The sequence below is a fragment of the Amblyraja radiata genome, chromosome 2 (genome assembly GCF_010909765.2).
Source record: "Amblyraja radiata isolate CabotCenter1 chromosome 2, sAmbRad1.1.pri, whole genome shotgun sequence".
Classification (NCBI taxonomy): Eukaryota; Metazoa; Chordata; class Chondrichthyes; order Rajiformes; family Rajidae; genus Amblyraja; species Amblyraja radiata.
The window spans coordinates 108,771,993-108,794,689 of NC_045957.1; the positions used below are offsets into that span (position 1 = coordinate 108,771,993).

Genomic DNA, 22,697 nt, shown 5'->3' on the forward strand with positions numbered 1-22,697 from the left:
TGGAAGTAACAGATTGCCTGTTGTAATGTGTGGTTTATCCAGAACATCTCCGCGATAAAAGGTCAGATGCAACCTCATCATCATTTGCTGATTGCTTGTTTTTAAATATTATAAAAATAAGTAAATACCAAAATAAAACACTTGTATTGTTCCAATAGATTCATACCTCGCTACTGAAGTTTCAAATCCTTTCACATTTTCCAGAAGAATATATTTAGGAAGCTTTGTAAGACTGAAAAGAACAAAATAATAACAACACTTTATTAGTTCAGGTGTTACTTTCATATTATGAAATTAAAATGAGAAATGTTCTTTAGTTATAAATAATTATGACCACAGAATTTCATCAGTACAACTATATCTTAAAAATGAGAAATCGATAATTGGAGTACTCTGTGCAGCTCCGGTTACCACACTACTGGTAGGGTATGGAGGCTTTCAAGGCAGTGTGGAAGAGGTTCACCAGGATGTTTTCTGGATTGCTACAACGAGATGTTGGACAAATGTGGTTTGTTTTCTTTGCAACGCCAGAGGCTCAGGGACAACCTGTTAGAAGTATATACAATTATGAGAAGTGGATATGTTCCAAGATTCAGTCTTATGTGATCAATCCCAAATAATTAAGAGAGGCAAGAGAGTAGGCAAGGTCCTGGAGGACTAGAGAGTAGCCAGTATTGTTCCTTTGTGTAAGACGGAAAGATTCAGAAGATTCTTGGGTGAATCATCCATAATGTCTTGCACCGATTTACCCATGGAAGACAGCGGGTTGGCGTGCAAGGATGTTCTTCTGGCACCTAACAGCACTGATGTGCAGAAGGATCTTGAGGTGCAAATCCCTAGGTTCCTTGAAAGGAGCAAGTAGATAGCGTGGTACAGAGAGTATATGTTATGCTTGCATGTATTAATTAGGGCACTGAGTACAAGAGTTAAGAAATCATATTATAGTTTTATTAAACTATTGTTAGGCCGCATTTAGAGTATTTCATGCAGTTCTCGTTGCCCCGTTACAAGGCTTTGGAGACGATGCATTCAAGGTTTACCAGGATGCCGCTTTGAATCATGGGTATTAACAATCCGAAAAGGTTGTACAAACATTAGAATTGCACTGGAGCATCGGAAGCTGAAGGCAGACCTGATAGAGGTTTATAAGCTTACGAGAGGCAGGCAGCCTAAACGTCCCCAGGGTGGAAATGTTCAATGCTAGAGGGCACAGTTTTAAGGCAACAGCGAGAAAACTTAAAGGAGATGTGACGGGCTAGGATTTTTGGGTGTCTGAACCATGCTACCACAGGTGGTAGTCGAAGCAGATATGAGAGTGGTATTTAAGAGTCTTTTAGATAGGTGCATGAGTATTCAAGAATTGGAGGGATGTGGATCATGTGCAGGAGGTAGCACCAATGCAGTCGTCGATGTAGTGGAGGTAGAGTTCGGCGATAGAGTCACGGTACGCCTCAAACAAGGATTGTTCGACGTACCCTACAAAGAGGCAGGCATAGCTGGGCCCCATGCGCGTACCCATAGCTATGCCTTGGATTTGGAGGAAATGGGAGGAGTCAAAGGAAAAGTTGTTGAGGGTAAGGACCAGCTCTGCTAGGCGGAGGAGAGTATTAGTAGACGGGGATGGGTTGGTTCTGCGGTCGAGGAAGAAACAGAGGGCTTATAGACCCTCCTGATGGGGGATGGAGGTGTAGAGTGACTGGACATCCAAGGTGAAGATGAGGGAATGGGGGCTTGGAAAACAGAGGTCATGGAGGAGATGAAGAGAGCGTGAGGTGTCTTGCATATAGGTAGGGAGGGATTTGACCAGGGGGGATAGGATGGAGTCGAGGTACGTGGAAATAAGTTTGGTGTCAGAAGAACAAGCGGAAACAATGGGTACTCCATCCTATCCCCCTTGGTCAAATCCCTCCCCACCTTTGTTCTAGACACCTCAGACACTCTCCGCCGCCTCCACGCATTCCACTCTCTGGGCCCTCACCCCCTCATCTTCACCATGGATGTCCGGTCACTCTACACCTCCATCCCCCACCAGGATGGCCTCAAAGCCCTCCGGTTCTTCCTCGACCAGAGGAGCAACCTTTACCCAGCCACTGACACTCTCCTCCGCTTAGCGGAGTTGGTCCTCACCCTCAATAACTTTACATTTGACTCCTCCCATTTCCTCCAAACACAAGGCGTAGCTATGGGCACACGCATGGGCCCCAGCTACGCCTGCCTCTTTGTCGGGTACGTTGAACAATCCTTGTTCGATGCGTACCAGGGCCCCATCCCCGACCTCTACCTCCGCTACATTGACGACTGCTTTGGTGCCACCTCCTGCACCCACACACAACTGACTGACTTCATCCACTTCACCACCAACTTCCATCCGGCACTCCAATACACCTGGACGATTTCCGACACTTCCCTACCATTCCTTGACCTCACCATCTCCATCGCAGGGGACAGACTCCTGACCGACATACATTATAAACCCACTGACTCACATGGCTATCTGGACTACACGTCTTCCCACCCTGCCCCCTGTAAAGACTCCATCCCCTACTCCCAATTCCTCCGCCTACGCCGCATCTGTTCCCAGGATGAGACATTTCATACTAGGGCATCGGAAATGTCCTCGTTCTTCAGGGAACGGGGATTCCCCTCCGCCACCATAGATGAGGCTCACACCAGGGTCTCATCCATACCCCGCAACACTGCTCTCTCTCCCCATCCCCGCACACGCAACAAGGGCAGAGTCCCTCTGGTCCTCACCTTTCACCCCACCTGCCGACAAATACAACACATAATCCTCCGCCATTTCCGCCACCTCCAACGTGACCCCACCACTCGCCACATCTTCCCATCTCCCCCCATGTCTGCCTTCCGCAAAGACCGCTCCCTCCGCAACTCCCTCGTCAATTCTTCCCTTTGCTCCCGCACCACCCCCTCCCCGGGCACTTTCCGTTGCAACCGCAAGAAATGCAACACCTGTCCCTTCACCTCCCCCCTCGACTCCATTCAAGGTCCCAAGCAGTCGTTCCAGGTGCGACAAAGGTTCACCTGTATCTCCTCCAACCTCATCTACTGCATCCGCTGCACTAGATGTCAGCTAATTTACATCGGTGAGACCAAGCGTAGGTTGGGCGACCGTTTCGCCGAACACCTCCGCTCAGTCCGCCTTAACCTACATGACCTCCCGGTGGCTCAGCACTTCAACTCCCCCTCCCATTCCCAATCCGACCTCTCTGTCCTGGGTCTCCTCCATTGCCAGAGTGAGCAACAGCGGAAATTGGAGGAACAGCACCTCATATTCCGTCTGGGGTCCTTGCGCCCTTATGGCATCAACATTGAATTCCCCCAATTTGGCTAGCCTGTGCTGTCCCCTCCCCTTCCTTCACCCTCTAGCTGTCTCCTCCCACCCACCCATCCGCCCCCCCACGGGCTCCTCCTCCTCCCTTTTTCCTTCTTTCTTTCCCCACCCCCCATCAGTCTGAAGAAGGGTTTCGGCCCGAAACGTCGCCTATTTCCTTCGCTCCATAGATGCTGCTGCACCCGCTGAGTTCCTCCAGCAATTTTGTGTACCTTCGGTGTGCCAAGACAGTCAGGTTTGTGGATTTTGGGGAGAAGGTAAAATCGGGCCGTGCGGAGCTGGGGAACGATGCGGTTGGAGGACTGATGGTCTGTTCCTGTACTGCACTGTTCTATGTCTTATAATCTTTGATCTATTTCAGGCAAACAGCTGCCTTACACTTGGCAGAAACCCATGATCACAACAAGTCTGCGAGTCAAAGCTTTTTTGTTTGCCATTATGCAATCTAGGAAACCCTGGGCAATGAGGATGTAGTACTGAAGGAGCATCTGGGATGGCTCTTGCTTAACTGGCCTTTGCCAGGTTGAGTGTATGCCACATAACTACATCAAAAAATTAATACAGGCAGAGTCCTGCTTGTTTCACATTAGATCCCTGAAGATATGATGTGACGGTGATTGGAATTTCGCTAATCAATTTCAATTAATCACAGAAGCTTTTCTAACTGCTTGACATGATCAAGCAATACTTCAAATTGCTTGCACTTAAATGATAATTAAAAACATTTTGCACAAAATTATTCAAATTATTATTGGAGATGTGTAAAATGCTTTTAATTATCATTTAAGTGAGAACTAACCCACCTGACAACAAATCTGAAAATAAAATCTTGATTTTTGGTTTTACCTTCAGATGTTAGTAAACTTACTGCTAGTTTCTCATAGTTAGATTTGATTTGTACAGTATTTTCTTAAAGCATTTATTACATGAAGAAATACAGGTGTTCAGTTGTTCTATGTATAATAATGGTTTAAAGAGCAATAAATTCAGACCTTGGCAGTAAGTCAAGGATGTACAAAAAACTCTTGATCCTGGAATCCAAAACATCTTTTTGTGTCCCTAATCTGTTTAAAAACAAAACATTGGGGCAATTAATATTAGCAGCAAAGATTTGCTTCTTTTCAAATCAGCAACATGTAATAGCATGAAAATTAAATAAAAGTCTCTTTTTCATTTAAATCATTTGGCAGGCAGAATAATTAGTGAGATGTTAACCAATTTTTTGCACTCTGCTCGTGAAGACAATCGCCACAACAGATTCTCGTGAAGGTCATAGTAATTCAAGATTTTAAAACAATTGCAAATATAACACAAAATCCGCACCCGAGGAAACACCTTGAAGCAACACCAACGCCAGTGAAATTCCTCGTACGTTGTAAAACATACTTGGCGAATAAAATCTGATTCTGATTCTGAAGAATAAGTGATTGAAACACTTTCATTTTTAATCATCTTTGGCATGTGGGAGGAAACCGGAGCACCTGGTTTGTAGGTTAATTGGTTTCTATGTGCAGGATAGTAATAGTATACAAAGTGATCGCTGGTCGGCGTGGACTCGGTGAGCCAAAAGAACTGTTTCCAAACTGTATGTCTAAAGTCTAAATCACCAACAATTTGTCCTGATCTAATCACATTGAAGCTCTAGCCAAGAAAGCACACCATTGCCTCTACTTCCTCAGAAGAGTTTACACAGAGGGTGGTGGGTGTCTGGAACACATTGGCAGAGGTGGTTATGGAAGCAAAGACGATAGTTGTGTTTAAGAGGCTTTTAGATAAGCACATGGATATATGCAGAGAATGTAGGGAATGTAGAGGTATGGAAAATATGCAGGCTGCAGAGATTAGTTTAACGTGGCATCATGTTCAGCACAGAACTGGCTGAAGAGTGTACTCCTGTGCTGTATGGTTCTACATTCTATTTTCTAATTGGGGGCTGAGAATTGATCCACGGGATACTCCATCCATTACATCCTTCAATCTGTAAAAGGCTTGTTTATTCTAATCATGTATTTTCTATACCAGTTTAAAATCCATCAGACTTCTACCTGATGGATTGACGCTTATGTGGCACCTTGTCAAATCAGAAATCTAAATACACCACATTAGCATGTTCACAGCCATCAATCCTGCTTGTTACAAGCTGAAAGAACTCAAGTAAAATTGTTAAATGGTTTAGCTTTAACGAAAATATATTGATTCAAATATATATATATATATATATTTGCTTTCCTAAATGATTTGGAATAGGTACAATGAATGGTCAGTCTCCCCCCCCCCCCCCCAGAGTTGAGCAGTCCAGAACTCGGAAGTGTAGAAGAATGTGGACCAGATACATGCAAATCAGGCTAGATAAGCTATAACACCTTCTCCATTATTAGAAGCTGCTTGATCTTTAATCTTTTCAATTTAATGTTATACTTGACCTCCTTTGTTAGCCACTGTTGGTTCCGGGCATTTCAAATATTTTCTGTTTTCATTTAAACCAATATCTATGTTGTAACAGTTTAGTTTGAAGAATAGCACAAGACAAATCTTTTCTTACATTTCATATTTCCATATGATGAGCAAGCTAATCATTTGACACATTAGGTATAACACTGACATTCATAGCAACCCATTCTCTCATTCTTCACTGTTACACAAATGCTCACCTTGTGAATGGCTGGCAAGGGGGACTCATCAAGATCATGTCAAAGTCTAATTTGTTGAACTCATCCAATGTCATACCCTAATATGTAAAATAAAAGTTCAAATATTTGTATTATATAATATTATACAATAGTAGAATGGTTAATTTTAATCTGGGTGGAGGGACAGAGTGAAAAAAGACAGGCAAACAAATAAGAGCCTTCAAGAAATCAGTGCCCTTTTCAATCTTTCTCCATGCAGCATTAGTATGAAAATTATGTTTCAGTAGCAAATTACTCTGGGATGAAATTCAGCCAGGTCAGTATGACGTATTAGGAGAAACTGGTCACATAACAGGTACAGATAGTGTTGGAAGGAACTGCAGATGTTGTTTTATACCATAGACACAAAATACTAGAGTAACTCAGCGGGTCACGCAACATCTCCAAAGAAAAATAATAGGTGACCTTTCGTGTCGGATCTCTTCTTCAGACTGAAAGTTGAGGTGGGGGTTGGGGGTTTGGGAGGTGAGAGGGGGGGGGGGTTTGAGAGAACTGGAGGTGAGAAAAGCCAGAACACATTAGGCACCTCTGGGAAGCAAGACCTCTGGGATGAGGGTGTGTAGGGCTCGGAAGCATGCGTTGAAGAGGTGAATGTCGATGGTCTTTGAAATGGAAGCTCAGTTTATGATTCAATAGGTTCTAAAGTTGCAAGTGACTGTTCTCAATTGAATTTCCAAGGTGGTCATGAGGGAATTAGCGTCCAAACTACATTGCTGATGGAGATCAAAACAAAATGATTCTGGTCTTGCTACTTTTTTTAATTGGGAAATTGGCCAAATTACTCATGGAGGATTGATTGCATCAAAATCTTCTATATCAGCACATCAAAGTACCAGATGGAATTGGCCAAATTTAAGAAAGATGAAAGAAGATTAGCCAGCAAGTTAATTTTAAGCCCCAAAATATGTTCTAAACAGAGAATATGTAAAATGATTGTTGGGAAATAGATAGACCTAAAGAAATAACTTCACATAGAGGCAACATACATGGATTAAGTACTAAATGACTATTTTGCATACAGTTTCACAAATAAAAACAAATCCTTTAAAGAGTATTTTAAACAAGAGGAAAGCTATTTGGAGGTTAGTAACAGATTAAAAATAGGAAAAATAAAAAGACCTGTCTTTAACTTTGAGGCTTAGTGAACACAGAGAATACTATATGGACCAACAGATACAGATGATTTGACTAGATAGTTGACTAGACAAAACATAGTTTATCACGGCATATAAGTACACATGACAACAATAAACCAATCTAAATAAGAGAAATGTGGTATGTTATATTTTGAGAGGTAGTTTAGTTTAGTTTATTATTGTCACATGTACCGAGGCACAGTGAAGAGCTTTTTATTGTGTGCTATTCAGTTCGTGGAAAGGCTATACATGATTACAATCACGCCATCCACATTGTACAGACATAGGATAAAGTGAATAACGTTTAGTGCAAGATAAAGTGCAATAAAGTATGATTTAAGATAGTCTGAGGGTCTCCAATGAGGTAGATGGTAGGTCAGGACTTCTCTCTGGTTGGTGAAAGGATGGTTCAGTTGCCTGATAACAGCTGGGAAGAAACTGTCCTTGAAACTGGAGGTATACATTTTCTTTCTTGGCGATTTCATCGATATGGCTGGTCTAGGCCAAGTTGCTGGTGATATTTGCTCTGACAAACTTGAAGCTATCAACCATCTCTATTTTGTTGCCATCAATGTATACTGGGGTTTGTGTGCTGCTTCACTTCCTGAAGTCGATTCCAATCTCCTTTGGCGTGCTGACATTGAGGGAAAGGCTGTTGTCTTGGTACCAGTTACCGAGTTTCTCAATCTCCTTCCTGTATTCCATCTCCTTATTATTTGACATCCGGCCCACTATGGTAGTGTCATCTGCGATTTTGTAAATTAAGTTGGATTTGTATTTGGCTGCACAGTCGTGGGTGTATAAGAAAGGGGCTTAGAACGCATTCTTGCAGGGCACCAGCGTTGAAATGAGAAGGGGCAATAAAAATGTGTAGATGAACTTTTAATGTTGTTTAACAACAGTGATCAACTGGTTTATGTGCTTAGTTTACATCGGTAAGGCAGGTTGACAAAATAGTTGTAAAAGCAATCAAGATTTTGTTTATTACAGGGAAAAGGGATCATGATGTGCCATTTATAAAATACAGTGGCTCAGCTACATGGAGTACTGTATCCAGACTTTCCATTTTTCCTAAAGTGGATTGCCCAAAACTGGACAGAGGGTACAAAAGACATGATTCCAGAGTTGAAGGACTCAACCACGGGTCATAGTGGTGCCGCTGGTTTGATCCTGACCTCAGATGCGGTCTGTGTGGAATTTTCACTTTCACGTGTTTCCTCCGGGTGTTCAGGTTTCCTCCCACATCCCAAAGAATGGAAGGTTGGAAATTGCCAATAGGGTGTAGGAAGTGGATGTGAAAGTGGGATAACATAGAACTAATGTGAATGGGTGATTGTTGGGCGTCGTGGACTCGATGTGTCAAAGGGCTCCTTTTCATGCTGTACCTAACAAAAAATAGGGTCAATATAACTATTTAAAACCATGAAGAGCATAAATAAAATAGATAGGGGGTAACGCTTCCATTTGATAGGAGCAATAGCATAAACGCTCAACAGCAAATGGATAGGAGAGATTGTTATTAAATGGTGCAATGGTCAAGATGTCAAATGTGAACTTAAAGCTAATGGTGGACGCAGATTAAATGTTTTTTTTTCATCTAGTGAGCTGCCTTTTATAAGGAAAGAATTTGCAAAGCTATAGAGACAGGGCAGGACTAGCTAGAATGTTGACATAAAGCGTTGGTACAGACTTGTCAGGCTAAACGGATTCCTTCCTTCCTTGCTTCAAAGGGAACTGAGTAAGTACTTAAAAGGGAAAAATATTACAATGATATGGGCATTAAACAGGAGAATGGAAGTGGCTCAACCGCTGTTAAATTGAGCTGGCACAGATTGGCGGGTCCAAATGAGCTCCTTCCGTGCTGTAACCTTTCTGCGAGTTTGTGATTAGCATTACTAAAGGAAGATGAGTTATCCAGTCAGGAAAGAATGCATCATAAGTTGGCAGTCAGTCATGTCTGATGTATTGGCACCAATGTTTCAATCCTCATGGAATGTTGGAATAGTGATGGAGCACTGGATGACTGCTAATGTAACACCAGTTTTCAAGAAAGATTAGAGATAAACTACAAAGCTGCCCATGTTAGACTTCTCAAAATGCAACACCTCACATTCCTCTGTACTAGCCTAATTTTCACGGTGCCATAATTAATTTTAGCCATCAGGGACAAGAAAATGGAAATGAAATAGTTCAAATGGAAATGAAAAACTAAAAATTATTTAGGGATAATTGTTGTTACAATACTGTCCAGGAGGCGTAATAATCAAGAGTCAAGACTGTTTTATTGCCATATGTGCTGAAGCAGAACAATAAAATTCTTACTTGCAACAGGACAAGACGTTTGTTGTGGCACAACAGACGTAATACAAAGATGATATAAACCCAAGAAATCTAAGGGTAATTGGTGATATGAAAATGGCAATGTCCCAGTGGCAGGTAGCAGAAGTTGGAGGTAACTGCATTTTTTAGTCCATACTGGGTGATGGTTCACACGAAACAGTTTCAGATGCATTACTCTTACCAATCCAAGTCAGATAATGAAGATGGTTGCGAAAAATTGCAGCAGGATCTTGATCGATTGGCCAGTTGGGCTGAGGAATGGTTGATGGAATTTAGTACAGAGAAATGTGAAGTGTTGCATTTTGGGAAGTCTAACATGGGCAGGAGCTACACAGTGAATAGTAGGGCTCTGGGGAGTGTTGCAGAGCAGAGGGATCTCGAAGTGCAGGTGCAGGTAGATAGGGTGATCAAAAAGGTTTTTGGCACGTTGACCTTCATCAGTCAGAGTACTGAGTATAGAAGTTGGGAGGTCATTTTGCAGTTGAATAAGACGTTGGTGAGGCCACATTTAGAGTATGTGTTCAGTTCTGGATACCGTGTTATAAGAAAGATCTTGTCCAGCTGGAAAGGGTACATGGATGATTTACAAGGATGTTGCCAGGACTAGAGGGTCAGAGCTATGGGGAGAGGTGAAGTAGGCTAGGACTCTATTCCTTGGAGCGCAGGAGGATGAGGGGTGATCTTATAGAGGTGTATAACATCATGAGAGGAATAGATCGGGTAGGTGCGCAGAGTCTCTTGCCCAAAGTAGGGTGGTGGGTGTATGAAACGAGGTGCTAGAGGAGGTAGTTGAGGCAGGGACTATCCCAACATTTAAGAAATAGTTAGACAGGTACATGATTAGGACAGGTTTGGAGGTGGGATTAGTGGAGCTGGGACATGTTGGCCGGTGTGGGTAAGTTAGGCCGAAGGGCCTGTTTCCATGCTGTATCGCTCTATGATTATGACATTAGAGAGACATCACTGGTAAGAGTGACAAGACTAGACAACTACACTTTAGGGAACAAGTAAAGTTTCTAAGAGAGAGTATACAATTTGACCAGATGTTTTGAATGATAAGAGGCATCTATTACACGACATTGGAGTCATCAAACGAAGTAAATGCAACGTGGTAGTTCGATAACAGAGAGCAAAACATCATTTCCTCTTTCAACTGGATCAAAAGCTAGTCCATAGATTTTAAAGTCACAGGCCGTCCGTCCGCCTTTTTTTCCCCAAGTGGGGTGAGAATGAAAAAATCTAAGCTGTTGGCATCTGGAATACTTTACTCAAAAAGACCTACGTCATAAATTCAAAAGGGAATTAGACAGGAATTTGAGAACAATAGAACATAAAACGCAGAACAAAACACAGGAACCTTCAACCCACAATGTCAGTGTCAAACATGATGCCATGATAAACTAATCTCATCTACATGATCCAATTCTCTACATATTTCAAAATATGCTATTGCGTGCATATCTAATCGGTTCTCAATCACCACAATTGTATCTGTCCCTAGCACCCCTGGCAGCCCCTTCCAGTCATCCACCACCCTCTGATTGAAAGACCTGCCCCCTACATCTCCTTTTAACAATAGACATAAAGGATTACACACAAAAAAATAGGAGGATGGCTTCAAGTGTAACTAGACCAAGGGGGACCCATTGGGTCCCATCCCCTCAACGCTCGGTAGCGGGGGGAGCCCGCCGCATCACACACACACACACACTAACCACTCCCACACCCACTCACTAACCCCCCCTTGATAATATATTCATATTATTCATTTGCTCCTTTTCCACATCGCCCGCACTATCCACTCAAGCATAGCCCCCAACTGCACAGGCGTGTCTAGAGAGGGGGGGGGGGGGTGTAGAGAGGGGGGGGGTAGAGAGGGGGGATAGAGGGGGGGGGATAGAGAGGGAGGGGGTAGAGAGGGATGGGTTGAAAGGGATAGGTTGAGAGGGATGGGGTAGAGACCGTGGGGTAGAGAGGGAGGGGGAGAGGGTAGAGAGGGAGGGGGTAGAGAGGGGTGGGTTGAGAGGGATGGGGTAGAGACCGTGGGGTAAAGAGGGAGGGGGAGAGGGTAGAGAGGGAGGGGAGAGGGGGTAGGGAGGAGGGTTGGGTTGAGAGGGATGAGGGTAGACGAGCGTGGGGTAAGAGAGGGAGGTAAGAGAGGGGGGGAGGAGGGTACAGGGGAGGGGACGAGGGTTTTTAGAGAGGGTTGGTTGAGAGGGATGGGATAGAGAGCGTGGTAGAGATGGGAGGGTAGAGAGGAGATGGGGAGAGGGTAAGAGGGAGAGGGTAGAGGAGGGAGGGGGAGAGGGTAGAGAGCGATAGGGGCGCAGGGGGTAGAAAAAGGGACTGGGAGGGGTAGAGACGGAGGGGGGAGTGTTGGCTGTGTAAATAACCCGGGGGGGGGAGTGTGATTAAACCGAGGGGGTGTGGGTAGTGTGAATAACCCAGGGGGGAAGGGGTTCAGGGGGGGGGGGGGGTGGCGGGAGGTTGTTGGAGCGGGGGTTGTGGGGGGGGGATGTGGGTGGGGGTTGTGGGGCAGGGGGGTTGTGGGGGGGGTTTGTGGGGTGGGGGGTTTGTGAGGTGGGGGTTTGTGGGGCGGGGGGGGTTGTGGGGCAGGGGGGGTTTGTGGGGCAGGGGGGGTTTGTGGGGCAGGGGGGGTTTGTGGGGAGGGGGGGTTGTGGGAGGGTTGTGGGGAGGGGGGGTTTGTGGGGCAGGGGGGGGCAGGAGCCAGCGAGGGGGACCAGAGGGGTAGTGGCTGGAATTGGTGGCACGATGGGGACTCACAGCGGGCGCTGGCCGCCGGGATCAGAATCTCCGCTTTCCGTTTGGCGACATCGGCAACATCTCCGACTCCGGGTTGGGCTGGTTCTCGGACTCAGGGCTGGGCTGGGCTGGGTCTCCGACTCTGGGCTGGCCTGGGCCTCCGACTCTGGGCTGGCCTGGGCCTCCGACTCTGGCTGGTTCCCCCACGCTGGGCTGGGCTGGGTCTCCGACGCTGGGCTGGGTCAGGGATCCGACATTAGGCTGGGCTGGGTCGGGTCTCCTACGCTGGGCTGCTTGGGGCAGGGCTGCTTGGGGCAGGGCTGCTTGGGGCAGCCTCGCTTCGTGTCCGGTTGGAAACCTCCACCTGCCATCCTCAGCTCCAATAAAGACACGATGGGACAGTAAGGGGCCGACTGTCCTGGGAGGTGACAGGGGAAGAGACTAAAGATTTTTAAACCTCGCTAACTTTACGACATTCAATCGATCGGAACAAAACTTGATACACTCGCAGCACAGGAAAATGGTGAGTGAACTGGCGAAAATTCATAATGCTATCGCGAACCGGTTTTGCGCAAATAGAAAGATTGCCCAAACCGGAAGATAAGAAGATCAGAGTTTTAGTTATGTATAGATATATAATATACTAGACCAAGTGCAGACCTATTGGGTCTGCTCTCGCAACGCAACCGTTCCCTACCCTTAGCCCCCACAGGAGGCGTGGTGCTCCAACTCAAGCCATTCCCGAACGTAAGATTCCAGCACTGCCCTTGCCTTCTTCAGAAGTGCTGTTTAAAAAAATTCCAATTGCCCTGCGTGTTGCAATAGCAATTCACACCCCTCTTGCTAGTCTATCTGTTGTGATGTCATCAGTTGAAGTTGCTATTGTTACGTCATCAGTTGAAACTGGTCAGTTTGAAATTCGAGGCATTTTGATTTTTTTAAACTTTAATAAGGAATAAGTCCAGAACCAGGGGCCACAGTCTTAGAATCCAGAACCAGGGGCCACAGTCTTAGAATAAAGGGGAGGTCATTTAAGACTGAGGTGAGAAAACACTTTTTCACCCAGAGAGTTGTGAATTTATGGAATCCCCTGCCACAGAGGGCAGTGGAAGCCAAGTCACTGGATGGATTTAAGAGAGAGTTAGATAGAGCTCTAGGGGCTAGTGGAGTCAAGGGATATGGGGAGAAGGCAGGCACGGGTTATTGATAGGGGATGACCAGCCATGATCACAATGAATGGCGGTGCTGGCTCGAAGGGCCGAATGGCCTCCTCCTGCACCTATTATCTATATTGTCTATGTTTCTAAGTCGAGAAATACAGCATACGATGTTCAGTGAAAGTAATCTCTGCCTTGAAGGGTAAAATGTGAATCAGAATATGTAAAAATCTTATGAAAGATGAAATCTTCATTGAGGCTCATCTCTGCCAGCTGAGCTATTGTGACGTTATTAGTTGAAGCTGGCGGTTTTAATTTCAAAGTCTTTTGACTTTTAGACTTTTAATCAGTAAGGTGATTTTGAAAATAAGTTCAGATAAAGTGTTCCTGGCCTCGACGGGAAAATGACAATCAGAGAATGTAAAAATGTAATCGTTACCGCGTAATGTTTTTGCGAAGATGTAAAGACAACCACATATACACATACATATACACACGTACCAGGTCAGACTTTTAATAAGTATACTAGACCAAGGGGGACCCATCGGGGCCCGACCCCCAATGCGTGGTTGTGGGGGGGGGGGGCTCCGGCGTCACACACACACTAACCACCCCACACACAGACAGGGGGGAGTGGGGGTGAGAGTGGGGGAAAGGGGGTGGAGACGGGGGTAGGGGAGAGGGATGAGGGGTGGAGGTGGCAGAGGGGGGAAGGGGATCGAGAGGAGGGGGTAAGGGGTTTAAGAGAGAGAGGAGGGGGGAGAGAGGGAGAGTGCGGCAGAGTGGAGGAAGAGGGGGAGGGAGGTGGAGGGTGGAGGGGAGGGAGGTGGAGGGAGGGGGGGGAAAGGGGGAGAGGGGTGGGAGGGGACTGGGGAGAGTAGGGCGAGAAGGGGGAAAGGGAGGTGGATGTGGAGGGGGAGGGGAGAGGGGTAAGGTGGAGGAAGGGCTGAGGGAGAGAGGGGGGAGAGAGGGGGCGAGAGAGAGGAAGGGGTAAGGAGGGGGAGTGGGGGAGGGGGGGAAATGGGGGATTCCAAAGAGAGGGAGGGGGCAGAGAGGGGGGGGGGAGAGGGACGGGGGTACAGAGAGGTAGGGAGGGGCAGAGAGGGAGGGAGGGGCAGAGGGAGGGAGGGGCAGAGAGGGAAGAGGGGCAGAGAGGGAAGAGGGGCAGAGAGGGAAGAGTGGCAGAGAGGGAGGGGGGGCAGAGAGGGAGGGGGTGGCAGAGAGGGAGGGGTGGCAGAGAGGGAGGGGTGGCAGAGAGGGGGGGGGGCAGAGAGGGGGGTGGCAGAGAGGGGGGTGGCAGAGAGGGGGGGGGAAGAGATGGGGGCAGAGAGGGGGGTGGGCAGAGAGGAAGGGCCCTCTCCTCCCCTCTCTCCATCCCCCCTCTCTATCCCCCACTACAACCCTCCCCCTCCACCCCCTCTCCCTTCTTCGCTCCACCGCCCTCTCCCCCCCCCCCCCTCACCCCCCTCCCCCCCTTTCTTTCTCTTTTTCTGCCCCAAGTCGTAGAGCACAAGCCTCCCCATCTAGCGCCGGGCCTGAGCTCGGCTGCGACTGTCATGGACTAGAGCGAGGCCCGCAGCGCTGAGGACGGTGAAAAATGGCGGAGGACCCGCCGATCGTGGCTTGCGCGAGGGTAAGCGCACTCACCAGCGTGACAGACGATCGGGCAGGGGAGACGGAGAGGGGGTCTGCCCCTGTGACGGGCCAGGTGGGATCACCAGCGAGGAAAAGGCGTCATGATGTGGTTGGGCTGTGGGCAGGGCTGGGCGTTGCGGGAGCCAAGGCGCGAGCTTACTTAGTGTTGAGCCACTGGGCTGTCGGCGGGGCTGCGCGCAACGCTAGTGGGCGGGGCACTGTGCTGTGGACAGCTGGGCGAGTGCCAGTCGAGGAGGCAACAAAATGACTGTGAGTCGGGGGGGTGGGGGGGAATGGTGACGTAACTCATGGAAAACAGTGCGCCTGCACATTGACAGCAGCTGCTTTAATCCAGATCCGGGGGAGGGAGGGGGTGGGGCTGGGCCACGAGCCATGTGACCCCCCAGCAAAGGCATTGTAACGTCATCAGCTGGCCAACAGTTAGATTTGAAAAAAGTCTGATTTGTGAACAATATTATAAATAACTCGGGAAATAATTAACCAAATTTACAGATAAGGGGATTTTTGAAATCATGAGGTACCGGAATATGTAAACATTCCCCGTTTCCGCATAGGGTTTTCGAGGAGATGTGAATCAAAGGCGAAATGACATGCACACAGTTTTAATAAGTACTAGACTAAGTGAGACCCGGTGGGTCCCAGCATCACACAGGAGGGCTGGTCCCCCAACGCATTATTCCACCTCTCCACCAATTCCAATATTGGTGGCCAGTGGGGGTGGGGGGGCTTTCTGGAGCGCTAGTATGGGTGTTGTGGGCTGAAGGGACTGGTTTCCAGAGCGCTAGTATGGACATTGTGGGCCGAATGGATTCTTGGGCTGGCGGCTCAGTCACTCAAGCCTGTTGTGCTGGCAGCTCACTCACTCACGCTGGTGGGCTGGCAGTTGACTCACGGCTACTTCTTCAAATTCTGTTTCAAGCAGGGTGCAAGGCCACCAAATTCAAGTGCAGTTTCTTACCACTTCAAGCAGGGTGCAAGGCCACCAAATTCAAGTGTAGTTTCATACCATTTCAAGCAGGGTGCAAGGCCGCTAAAGACAGCGAGTTGTGACCTCTCCCTCCTCCATCTTGCAGAGACTGAGCTACGCCCACAATTCTGGGTTTTCTAGTCCCTCCCCCTCCCACCAGAAGGGGCATGTCCTTCATGGCATGATTGACAGGCGAGAGAATCTCAATATTTTTTAAACACTAATAACTCTTTTATTTTTCATCGATGGAAAAAATCAATATAAAGCGCAAACAGGAAGTGGTCAAGATTAGAATTTTAATTATATAGAAGGCAAGGCAACTTTAATTAGGCAAGGCGACTTTAATTAGGCATGGCGACTTTAATTAGGCAAGGCAACTTTAATTAGGCAAGGCAACTTTAATTAGGCAACACAGCTTTAGCATTTCCAAACTAACGGCAACACAGCTTTAGCATTTCCAAACCAAAGGCAACACAGCTTTAGCATTTCCAAACCAAAGGCAACACAGCTTTAGCATTTCCAAACCAAAGGCAACACAGCTTTAACATTTCCAAACCACGTTAAAGGCACTGACAGGTCAGTAAAACCACTCACAGTTTAGAAGACATGTGTTCAGTGTTATTCACAGCTCAGACTGAGAGACAAGACCCTCTCGCTCCCCCATCTTGCAGAGACTGACTGGGGCACTCAACACTTCCGGGTTTTATAGTCCCTCCGGAAGGGGCGTGGCCTTCAGGAGAGAGATTCTCAAAAATATTTAAACACCAATAACTCTTTTATTTTTCATCGATGGGGAAAATCCTCTTGCCCTGCACAGCGGAGGGAGACTCTGAGTAAGATGGCCAAAAATCACAGCCGTAAATGGCAGCGTTTTTTCTAACATTAATATACAGAACAACAGGAAGTGGTCAAGATCAGACTTTTATCAATATACTAGACCAAGTGCAGACCCGTTGGGTCTGTTCCCCCAATATGTAGTTGTGGGGGGGGAGGCGGCATGCAGCGTCACACACACTAACTATCCCCCCCTCCCCGCACTCACGCTAATTACCCCCCTTGATATTATATTAATATTATTAATTTGCTCCTTTTACCCCATAACCACCCTATCTACTGACGCATAGCCCCCAACTCGCAGTCGCATCTAGAGAGGGGGGGGAGGGGGGGGTAGAGAGTGAGGGGGTGGAGGTGAGGGGGGGAGAGAGGGGGAAGAGGAGAGGGGGGGAGAGGAGAGGGGGGGAGAAGAGAGGGGGGAGAGGAGAGGGGGAGAGAGAGAGGAGAGGGGGGAGGGAGAGGAGAGAGGGGAAGGGAGAGGGGGGGGGGGGGGGGAGAGGGGAGGGGGGGAGGAGGGGGGACGAGGGGGGGAGGGGAGGGGGGGAGGAGAGGGGGAGGAGGAGAGGGGGGGAGGAGGAGAGGGGGGGAGGAGGAGAGGGGGGGAGGAGGAGAGGGGGGGAGGAGGAGAGGGGGGGAGGAGGAGAGGGGGGGAGGAGGAGAGGGGGGGAGGAGGAGAGGGGGGGAGGAGGAGAGGGGGGGAGGAGGAGAGGGGGGGAGGAGGAGAGGGGGGAAGGAGGAGAGGGGGGAAGGAGGAGAGGGGGGGGAGGAGAGGAGGAGAGGAGGGGGGGGAGAGGGAGTGGAGAGGGGGGGAGAGGAGGGGGGGGGAAGAGGAGAGGGGGGGGGAGAACTTAAAAACATTTTAGAACAAAAAAGACACATTCTGCAAGCATTTTAGAACCAAAAGACACTTTTTGCAAACATTTTAGAACCAATAGACGCATTCTGCAAGTGTTTTAGAACCACTAAGGACACTTACATTTGAGTAGACACGTGTTCAGTGTTATTCACAGCTCAGAGAAACGTGACCCTCTGCCTTCCTCCAGCTTGCAGACACCGATTGAAGCACACCACTTCCTGGTTTTATAGTCCCTCCCCACTGCCGCCAGCAGCGGCAGCGGAGAGAATGGGGAATTTTGTAAAATCATTAATATCTCTGTCATTTTTTATCGACTGGAAAAATCCTCGGCACACATGCGGCGGAGGGGGGCTCTGAGCGAGGTGGCCAAAAATGACGGCCATAGGTGGCGGCGTTCTCTCGGAAATCGCAGCACAGATGGCCAAAACCGGTCAAGATCAGACTTTTAGTAATATAGATAGATATGATATGATGATAAATAGTTCTTTCAAAGAGCCACACAGGCCACAATACGACCATAAATCATCCAGCTATTCTCTCTCTGTTGGCTATGAATGGTCTTTGGCTACATGTATGCTGCCAAGGAACTCGAAGGTGACTGATGTGTTGCAAGTATTCAAAAGGTGAATTTAAAATAAGATATTGAGCAATTGCACACATGCATTCCTAACATTAGTGATGAACAAAATGCTGGGAAGCAAGATTAACAGATTGTCTATTTCTGGTTCATGGGATCAAGAAGGATTGTTTAGTCTGCTTCGTGCTAGAATTCTCTAATTCTATGATGTACAATCCAGTTAATTACTACTCTCAATCATCGAAAAAATAATAGCTGTATCATCAGAATCACCCATTCACCAAGGACTACGCAATGATCATCCTGATATTCAATGGTATTGTGGTCGTTATTCCCTCACCAGCAATATCCTGGGGATTACTATTGACTAAAAACTCAACTGGACCATCCAAATAATAAATGTGGCCACAAGAACAAGTTAGCAGCTAGGTATCCTGCAGAAAACAATTCACCTGACAATACAATGATTTGCTATATGCCACAAATCGGGAACCTGCATGTACCGCAGACGTAGAAATTGGAAAATATACACAATTTGGAAATGTCAAGAACATATACAATTGATTTTTATTATGCAAAATGAAGCATAAATAACAATGATATTGGTATCAAAATGAGTTTCAACTTACTTCAATTATTTTGGGGTAGATGCAAGTGTTAGGAAAGTTGTGTTTATAAACTTCATTAGCAACAGTATTGATGTCAACTGCAGCAACAACTTCTGCAGCGATGCAACTTTCTGCAACAAAGAAAATTCATGACTTGTAGCAAAATACACCGTGTTTTAAAAAATGACAGTTACCAAGTTAAAAATTCATATTCAGTGGGATTTCATTTAATTAGCATTTTTTCCCCTTTCCTTGCTATTGTATATCATTAAATGGCAACCCCCCCAAAGTACAAGATCATTTGCGAATGGCGGTGCAGGCTCGAAGGGCCGAATGGCCTACTCATGCACCTATTTTCTATGTTTCTATCTCCACATTGCTTCCGCCCAATTATTTTATCCTATCAATGTACCCTTACATTATCTTATCATTCATGTATATCTAGCTTCCCATTAAATGGATCAACAACTTTCATGTTATAGTTTCCACGTGCTTATCATTTGCTGAATGAAGCTGCTTATGTTTGATCCCTTTGTGGATATTAATAATTATCACATTATCAGTCACCTCCAAATTTTTCCCCTCAAACCAAAACAAAATTCAGTTCAGTCTTTTGCAAATCTTACTGGCATCGCACTATTTTTTTACACATTTTTTCCAGTGCTTTTACATCCTATATGTAATAAAAGGTCAAAAAATGCACATGACCAATGCTGCAAGTAAAATTTTGCTTAACTTTAAAAAAAAAATTCAATTCCTCTCACAAAAACTCCAGTCAGGTTTTGTTCTCTTTACGACTTTGTTAAAATGTGCTGTTACTCTTGAAGATTTATGGATCAGTCACCACAGAATCTTTTCAGATGTAATTTTCCAGTGCGTACGTAATATCCTTTCTTGGCCTACAAAAATCCAGTTCTCTGTTTTGTTTTAAAGCTCTGAGATATAAATCACATTGGTTTTTAATTATATTTGTGCATATTCATTCTGCCACTCTAACTGGATATCTGACAGCAAACTGCACGAATAAAGTGGAATAACATTACCATTTTCTATTTCTACATGCTTTCATTTGGAATCCAACAAAATATCTATATGCAATGTATAAAACGTGCAAAAACTAAGAATGACAAACTGGCTTCAGAAAATTCTAGAAATATTCAGGTGGTGAATTTGCACATGGAGAAAAGAGGCATATGGAGACAAATATACTGTCACCGATTGAGAATTGGTTAAATACAAAAAGCTAAGAGCCCTTTCTCAGGTCGATACGTTGTGATGAGTGGTATATGGAGGGAATCAGTGCTTGAGCACCAGCTAGTCAAATTGTTGAAAGAACATACCATCCTGACCATGCTGCTATCTCGCTGCTTCCATCAGGAAGATAGTACAGAAGCCTGAGAACCATCACCTCCAAATTCAAGTGCAGCTTCTTCCCATCAACCATCAGGCTAGACAATCCCAACTACAGCTGTACCTCTTCACCAAACTACTATGCAAATTATGTAAGGCTGCACTACAAACTTTGCCTTATCCTATTAGGATCTGGTCATTGATTATAACTGATAATTACAGTAAACTCTCATTATAACGGACTGTACAGAGGGGAATGGTGTCCATTATTGCCGATTGTCCCCCATAACCCAGTAAGGTATTATCATTGTATGTAGTTGAAACCAGGAAGTGCAGATGATGATTTACACATAAAAGGACACAAAGTGCTGGAGAAACTCAGTGGATCAGACAGCATTGCGGGAAAACATGGATAAGTGACACCGGACCCTTCTTCAGCCTGATACAGTCTGCAGAGTCACCCCAACACTTTGTGTTGTTTCACCCTAAAAGTAGGCTGTGGGGGAGGGGGGAGCAGCGGAGTGGATAAAGTGCTGGAAAAAGGAGGTGGGCTGATTGGACAAAGCTATGGCCAACGGAACGAAGCGGTCAGCGGTGAGAGAGGAGGGAGCCCCAGTGACCAAGTGCATGCTGTCAGTTGCAGTGGCCTGAAGAAAGCGTTTTACCCAGGGACTACAATGTGAGCCACAACTGCTACGTCAACTGGACCATGCTGTGTGAGGGAGGGCTCGCTGATGCATCAGAATCATCGGGGTGGCATTGGAAGCCGGGTCTGTGGAGGCAGGGTGGCTCGGGCAAGTCCTTCCTCTATAACCAAAATCCTTTATAAAGGGGTCAGTTAGAATGAGGGCTCACTGTATTGTATTATTGTTCATTTGTTTGTTGTACTGTTGTATTAATGTGCTTGCAAAGCTGCAGCAAGTACATGAAGTTATATTGTGAGCACTAATATAATAGATGACATTAGAGGGGGTGCATGTAAACCAGTTTCACCTGGAATGGCTGTGTGAATCCCTGAATGGAGGCGAGGGCGAAGGTGTAGGGACAGGTTTTGCATCTCCTGCTGCTGCACGGAACAACAGATAAACGAACCAAGGAGTTATATGAAGGTGACTCTGCTGAAGGCAGAAATGGTTGGGAAGGCAAAGACGACTTCCGGAAGCCGCTGAGAAGTCCAGGCCGGAGCCTTGTTGGCCGGAGCCTCGCGGGCCGGAGCCAGGGCCTTGTGGGCCGGAGCCTCGCGGGCCGGAGCCAGGGCCTTGTGGGCCGGAGCCTCGCGGGCCGGAGCCTCGCGGGCTGGAGCCTTGCGGGCTGGAGCCCAGGTCTTGCGAGTTGGAGCCTCGAGGGTCAAGGCTGGAGCCTCGCACTTCAATGAAGCCCACGGCCAACGGCCCCTGGGTCTGCGGAGCCCGCAGCTGGGTCTGGCAATATAAGCGCCTGGAGAGGACCCAGCAACGATGGTGCAGAGGTCGGTGTGGTGGTCAGTGATGCCGCCGACCAACGGACGAGGTCAGGCTATGTGGAAGTGAGGCCGCTGCTACCAGGAGAAGGAACAAAGGAGGACCCGGCATGGGGGGACCACCGTGAGGGAGGGGGAAGAACAATGGAGGACCCGGAGTGGGGAGACCGCCGTGAGGTGGGGGGTGGGGTGGGGGGAACAAAGGGGAACCTGGCGCGAGGGTATTTTGTAACTTTGTAAGTGCCCTTTATGGGCGACCTTTTGCATACTTTGGGTATACAAGCACAGAATTTCACATGTGACAATAAAGTATTCATTCATTCATTCATTCATTCATTCATTCATGTGAATAATGGTGGATTCACAATGATGCCGGCAGAAATGTCGGAGAATGATGTGTTGGATCCGAGGCTGGTGGGATAAAAGGCAAGGACCAGGAGAACTGTACTGTTGAAGACATAAAATGCTGGAGTAGCTCAATGGGTTAGGCAGCATCTCTGGAGAACATGGATAGTGCTGTTTTGCGTTGGGACCCTTCATCAGACTGATTGTGGTGGAGCGACAGGAGGGGGAGGGGGGAGTGGAAAGAAAGTTCGAAGAGAGGAGGAGCAGGACAAAGCATGACCGACAATAGATGAACTCAGGCAGAGCCTTTTGGTTCGCCAGGTTGTAGGACAATGGTCAGCGATGGAAAAACTGGTGTGAGCCAAAAGGATAAAGAGCTGTTAATTATGAAACTCGAGGATCGATCAGTTGTGAATTTTGTAAGTGGATGAAGGAATGTAGGTGGATGTGGAGGGGAGAAACCAAGATCAGCCAGAATTCAGTGAAGGACTCAATTTTAACTGGGGAAATATATTATTGTTCTGATGGGGGCAGAGGGAGTGAGAGCAGAACTGTGGTATGCAGAGAAGACAAAGGTGAGGGATCAAACCTCACCTTTGAAAGCATA

At 46.9% G+C, this 22,697-nt stretch overlaps 1 protein-coding gene across 3 annotated transcripts in view; it reads right to left on the minus strand.

The window, feature by feature from the left end:
• trdmt1 (tRNA aspartic acid methyltransferase 1) overlaps positions 1 to 22,697 on the minus strand; it is a 64,572-nt gene that overhangs the window by 22,899 nt on the left and 18,976 nt on the right. For 2 of the 3 annotated variants that reach the window (XM_033013146.1, XM_033013139.1), the window contains exons 2-5: positions 18,958 to 19,067; positions 6,004 to 6,080; positions 4,345 to 4,416; positions 167 to 232 (exon numbers count right to left, since the gene is read on the minus strand). In XM_033013146.1, coding sequence (XP_032869037.1) covers positions 167 to 232; positions 4,345 to 4,416; positions 6,004 to 6,080; positions 18,958 to 19,067 — 325 coding nt within the window. Of the gene's footprint in view, positions 1 to 166; positions 233 to 4,344; positions 4,417 to 6,003; positions 6,081 to 18,780; positions 18,868 to 18,957; positions 19,068 to 22,697 lie in introns of those variants that run through there. The other variant, XM_033013154.1, reaches the window with a different exon arrangement.